The 6,566-nt window shown below is 35.7% G+C and overlaps 1 protein-coding gene across 1 annotated transcript; it reads left to right on the top strand.

Moving 5' to 3' along the window:
• Nucleotides 1-281: 281 nt before the first annotated feature.
• On the top strand, nt 282-5,615 carry spaca4l (sperm acrosome associated 4 like). Its single transcript, XM_059556941.1, has 3 exons — nt 282-424; nt 4,188-4,298; nt 4,384-5,615. The coding sequence occupies exons 1-3, from the start codon at nt 373-375 to the stop codon at nt 4,608-4,610; spliced, it is 390 nt and encodes a 129-aa protein (XP_059412924.1). The 5' UTR covers nt 282-372; the 3' UTR covers nt 4,611-5,615.
• The last annotated feature ends 951 nt before the right edge of the window (nt 5,616-6,566 follow it).

The raw sequence follows: 6,566 nt of genomic DNA, 5'->3' as shown, positions 1-6,566 counted from the left end.
AATTGTATAGTTACAATTTAGTTGTATATTTTCAAGTCGCTGAATATTTTGGTGGGGCGCTAACCCACCTGCCCCTATAGAGGAACAGCGGTTGCCCTTAATTAACAGTCCATGGTTTAATGTTAGTATTCCCACAACAAAAAGGGCATGTGTGGGAGAGTGTTTTCCACCAGCAGCGGTGTTATGTCGGTTTGTCATGTTCACCGCGCCCTGGAGACTCAGGTGTCCGCAGGGCTGCGCTCCATCGCTTCCGTGTTTGGACGCGTAGTGGGCGGCTGTTTGGGTGTGCCTCTATAAATCTAGCTGATCACGACAGTCTGACGAGAGTCTAACGGTCCTCTGCATCAACTCAGCTCACATACATCAGGAAACATGAACAAAATCTTGCTCGGAATCTTTGCAGTTGCGGTTTGTTTCGCAGTGGGTAAGATTTTTTTTTATATATTTTTTATATGTAAACATATACATTTTCTATGTTTTTATATTATTTTCCTTCGAGTCAAAGCCTACTAAACGATATTTAATAACTTCACACTGTGAATGTAACTTCGAATAGCAACTAGAATTGTAGATTATTTATAATTGAAGATTGTTTGTAATTGTAGATTATTTGTTGCTTATTTCTGGTTGTTTTATTTGTGTGATGAATGAGTTTTTTTTCCATTCCACATTGTTCCAGTCATTGTGGGACACGTGAGTCACGAACATATTAAATTTATAAGCCTGTGGTTTATGAGTCATTCTCCTATGATTATTTAATTATTGCTTCTAGTGATTTGGGTCTACATCAAGCTTTTGAAAATAAATATTCTGGATTCTGAGCACTTCTTTTTCTTAATAATGCAGTAATGTAACTTGTTAGAACATTGTGTTTGGAAAGCTTGTTTTATTTTTATTTTTTCATGCTCTTTCGTGGGAAATGTGGATGTGTGCTTGTTTTTTAGAGAGACACAGATTACCTTAAGGCAGAGAGACCCACCCAGTTCACAAAAGAACTTGACTGAATTTGCCCACTGATTAAACTCTGTTGTTTTAAAATCTTGGATCATATCACTTGTAGATAATGTAATCTCATTTTGTGTTTTGGTTCTTGTACCTTTTCTTGGCTGAAATGAGAGCTAAAAAAAGAAAAAGAAAAAAACACGAAATATCTGCCTAACTGCAGGTTATCACACACCCAAAAGCACATAACATTACATAATGACTAAGCACACTTCATCATTTGCACTTCATTAAAACAAACATTTAAGCTTTTTCAGTGCTAGTCCTTCACAGAGATTTGATTAAGGATGGTCTTGTCCCTACCAATTTTAGGAAAGTCAAACGTGTCATACTGGTAAAATAGAATAGAAGTGAAAAGCTTTTGAAAAGCTTTTTCTTGAAAATTACATTGTGAAACCAAATGCCACCTTAAAATACCAGGCGATGCATTATTTTTCTCACAGATAAAAACAGAAAATGATGGAAAATTTACTTTCAAGTATCTTTCAAACTGAGGGATTATTTGTAGAGTACCCTCATGGGATAATTGGTTCAAAATAACATTCCATATAACAATACAGCGAGTGTTTATACCAGGGGGCGCTGTTGGCTCAGTTATCAGATAAAAAAATAAAAGTTACCTTTTAGAGAGAGAAAAAATGGATTGCCCATACAAGCTGCATGCACTAGTAGAAAGGCAATGCTTTGTTTTGTTTAGTTTGTTTTGTTTTGTTTTTTTGTAGCTGATGTTTTTCTTGGTCATGAACCATGTTGCCTCAAGGAGTATGACAAGCTTTATACTGTTTGCATTGTCTTAGTAAATATAATTTGACAAACTGATGCTGTATTGTTTGTTCACTCCTCCATTTTAAACTCAGTCATTGTGGAAAAATACCTTTTGATTATAATAGAGTTAAATAGTCTAAAACAGGGCTGGGCCGCCCTGTTCCTGAAGATCGTCTTTTTTTTTCTTTTTTTTGCAAAGTTCAGCTCTAACCCTGTTCAAACTCAACTCAACCAACTAATTAAAATCTTCAGGAGCACTTGATCATCTCAGACAGGTGTGTCAGATCCGGGCTGGAGCTGAACTCGGGTAGATAGCTCTCCAGGAACAGGACTGGGCAATCCTGCTCTAAACAATCACGTAAAATCACTTCGAAACTAAGTTTGGGTTGCTTTCCCTATCCAGTCTTCAAAGAGTAGAAAATGTGCAATTATTTGTTAAAGAGAGTCCCTGTCAATAAATATTCTGTCATAAAGATGTATAATGAAGAATTAATTTTATACCATTTATTCATATTTGATATATATTGATTATTTTATGAACCAGACTCCATCCTGTCATTGCTATGCAAAAATGCTAATAAATATATGGTCTGATGCTTCTGATAACGTTGAGCTTCTGAAATGCAAGCAGCACCTTCGGGCCCCATCTGGAGCAACACACTTTCAGTCACTCTGCTTCTGATCTTATCTGTGACTCAAAACTGTGAGTCACTGACTGGAAAACTGTTTGCCAACACATTTTCTATGGCTTTTATTTTCCGTATTGAATCTAGAAATCTTGAAGAGATGACGCTGTCTCAGCAACCGCTAGGTTGGTAACCAAAGGACTGTTTGTTTTGAACAGTACTGAGCAACTTTCTGTGTCAAAGTTGCTGTAACCTCCACACACCCTACAGCTCTAAAGAAGATCAAAAGATCCAGTGGAAAACAGGTTAGACAGGGATTTGTGAAAGGCATTTCACAGAAAACTGGGATGAACATTATAATTATCTGAACTGTCACAAAGTTAGGCTAATGCTTGCCCAGATCTTGCAAAACCAAAAATAAACCCCAAGTACACCTGAATCATCCTGCATGTTGGAGAATGACAAATTATGTGTTTATTTATCTTCATTAGTAGTAACTCATTGTGTAGCAAAGTGGTGGTTTAAAGAGTTTAATGGTTCAGAGAATTTGCCTCTTCACTTTGTTTGTCCTGTGCTGCCTTTAACCCACTTGAATGGTTTGCTTTAACTGCTTCATGTTTCAGAACCCTGTTAGTGAAATGTGACTGGAATTCCTGACTATACAATATGGAGCATTTGCTGTGTGATATGTATGTCTTCATTCTGTAAAATGTAATGTGTACATGTAGACAGAGGGTTAGTGTAGCTTTGGGTGAGGTGAGAAATTGTGTCCAGAATGAAAAAGTCAGAAAAAGTATATATATATATATATATATATATATATATATATATATATATATATATATATATATATATATATATAAAATTCTGACTTTTTAAAAAAAAGTCCCCAAAGATAACAATTATTACTAAATATTGGTAAATAATGTTTTGGTCTACTTAGTGGTTAGTCCGTAATTGTTCTTTTAAAAACGACTGCACAAGAATCCCTGATGTAATGAAATGCTGTCATGGAGAGATCCAGATGAACGTAGGTGTGGTGGAAAGGAAGGGTCGCTTCTGTAATCCTTGATCCTTAAAAAGCTTTAACTTCCACCCAGGGTGTGACCGTAACCAGTCTGTGAAGATTTCCATTTCTTTCGTAAGACTGTCAGCTATATTCAGTTTCTGCTTGTGAGTGAGTAAGTTTAGGTGTAGAGGGATAGAAATGACAGTTTGTACAGTATAAAAACCATTATAACTACGGTTGTGTGTTGTATGTGTACCTGTGCATGTGTACCAGATATTAAAGTATGTAAAACTTTTTCAAAATTGTCAACATTTCCTCTCACTCCATCAATGGGTTATAAAATTAAACATTTATAAACAACTTTTTTGTATGTTAGGCTGAACTAATATTGTTGATGAACTCTTGAAAGCTTAAATTTAATGTGTAATTCTTCATCCCTCTGCTGCCGTGAATGACATCATTTAGCAGAGATGTGTATTGCCCCAAAGAAACCAGACCAGTCCAGCAAGATTTTATAGTGGTTTTCTTCTTTTTACGTGAATATTTCAGGTGCTTCACAGAATCTAGAGCACACAGATAGGAGAAAGGGCTGTTGAGAAATGTTGAGAAGGTTACTTATGTTCCTTATTTGATCTATGTGAGAAGCATGTGCAACAGGCTATTCTATAACTTGTTTATTAATTTTTATACTGCAGAAACGTCTATGCCTTTTTTTTCGTTGTATTTGAATACATTTCATGATGTTACTGACAGTTTGAATTTTCCATGAATCTTTTATCTCTCAGGTCAAGCGCTGCAGTGTTATGAGTGTAAACTGGGTTTTTGGGACCTTTGCATTACAACCAATAAGACGTGTAATGATGGTGAACAATGCTTCAGCGGATTAGGGACAGCTAGTAAGTTTATGCTCTTCAAAAGCCATCGAACACTTTTTTATGGGATTTTAAAGCTTCATTTGTTTTTCTTGCATCTCTGTTTCAGTTGGTTTCGTGGATATCAAGACAAAGGGATGTCTGGAATTGTCCAGATGCAACAAAACTGAACAGACGAATTTCCCGTCCAACTCGGGCAGCACGATGTACCAGGTGACAAAGACGTGCTGCTCTGCTGACCTGTGCAACTCTGCTCCGGCTCACTTTCACATGTCTGCCGTCAGCGTGGCCTTCGCGGCCATCAGCGCTGTGTTCACGGTCAAATACGTCATCTGAGGAGGATTATTTCAGCTCACACACGAAATACAGTATATAAATATATATATATATATATATATATATATATATATATATATATATATATATATATACACACACACACACACACACACACACAACATCGCTGAGCAAATCCTGCACACTAAACAATCCAAATTAATTTGTTGCAAAGCAGTTTATGGAATAATTACTCAAAATAGGTCACACACTTGAATATGTAACATTTTCAGTAGATTTCCAAGTAGTGACACGTTCAGCATATTAACAATTTAACATATTTCTACATATAACATGGCAGGAATAAATTTAATGTCAGCAATGAAAACAATTCTGGCTATAGATAAGCACTTCACCCAGCTAACCTTCAATAAAACCAGCAATATACAGTTAGGTTGTTTACATACAATTACACACACACACATCATCATCATCCTGCATTCAGACAGATTGTTTTACTTTTCTTTAGGGGAGTTTGAAAGATACCCATAATAATTAATAATACCCCAAATAAACCTTTTTTTGATAGCAGTTTGCTGTGTATTTTTATTATTTTATTTCTCCTGTCTGCATTTCACCTATAATACACGGTCTGCTAATAAGACCAGGGGGTTTGGCTGTCAAATCATAATTGCATGAATTGCATGCTTATGAAATCATTTAGTTTAATGTTGGGGTGGGGGGTTATCCACTGTATTATGCATGCCTATTCATTTACACAGGACATTCTTCATTTTCAAACATAAGGTTTATCAAAGCCATTTTGGTCAAATTTCTAAAGATGTCAACATGGTGTTTTATATTTTGTGGATTTGTCTGATAAAGATGACATTCTTTATTGAAATAAATGTACGAAAAGGGCAAGAAGGAATGTTTTTCTAGAGGTCTGCCATCAGTAATGTCCACAGAACCCCTGTGGCCTGCTCTGACAAATGACCTGTTTTAGTTGCTGTCACGATGTGTGTATAAATTGCAAATATAAGATCAATAAAACTGGAATTAAAACTGGTTTGTTATTGATGTCTGTGTCCTTCTTGAGTTTCGCAGTGACCAGACGAGTCCTGCAAGTTCTTTTTGAATATATTCATGAACTGACGAATATGATCACTTACATTATAAGACATAATACTTGCGCAAGGCATCCTTAATCAGCAATCAGCAGATATTCATTACATCAGTTTTTCAGCCACTGACGTTTTATACAATGGCTCAGATCCACTTAAGCTACGATGTTTTGTTGCCTACATTGACAGAAATCAATGTAAAAACGTCCAAACGTTTTTATTTTACATCTGATTTTATAATTCATTTTATTTAAGATGCAAGACTGGTAACTTGAATCATGTGATGAATGACAGTATTTTTTGTTAGCTCTCTCCACGTGAGTTGAAGATGGATTGACGATTGTGACATACACATTCTAATATGCAATCACATGATTACGTTTGTTTATGGTTTCTTAGATACAGGGAGCAGCTCATTTATTCTTATTCTCAATTTACCTCATTCTCCCCTAAAAGAAAAAATGGTAACACTTTAATCTGACAGTGCACTTTAGACATTCTACTAACAGGAAGTACCTCCGTGTCAGCTAGCAGTCATTAGAGTATTAGCAGACTGTCTGCTTGATATCTTCCAACACTTTATTGTGATGGGTCCACAACATACAACACACTGATTATGAGAAACTGAACAAGTATATTCTACTAACTCTAAACCTATCCTAACTAGATGTAGTTGCAAAGTTACTGATGGTTACAACAAAGTGGCTGTTGGACAGTGTTTTCTCTACTTCCTGTTGGCTTTCTGTAGCAAATTGTAGCTCCGTGTAGCTGTTTTTATTTGATTTTTTCTCTAGAATCTTTATCTTACTATCACTCTCTGTTTTTTAAAGTGGTAAAATATAACTTAATTCACACCATATTTCTGATATTATCGATCAATCTTATCAGATTA

The sequence above is a fragment of the Carassius carassius genome, chromosome 8 (genome assembly GCF_963082965.1).
Source record: "Carassius carassius chromosome 8, fCarCar2.1, whole genome shotgun sequence".
NCBI classification, from domain to species: Eukaryota; Metazoa; Chordata; class Actinopteri; order Cypriniformes; family Cyprinidae; genus Carassius; species Carassius carassius.
Note: the sequence above shows the minus strand (reverse complement) of the source record. Positions and strands in the feature narration are given on the sequence as shown.

Bases quoted from the DNA above. Each gene is read 5' to 3' on its own strand.
- spaca4l (XM_059556941.1), top strand. From the start codon at position 373: ATGAACAAAATCTTGCTCGGAATCTTTGCAGTTGCGGTTTGTTTCGCA. The intron at 425-4,187 runs GTAAGATTTTTT...TTTATCTCTCAG, and splicing joins TGCGGTTTGTTTCGCAGTGG to GTCAAGCGCTGCAGTGTTAT. The intron at 4,299-4,383 runs GTAAGTTTATGC...TCTCTGTTTCAG, and splicing joins CAGCGGATTAGGGACAGCTA to TTGGTTTCGTGGATATCAAG.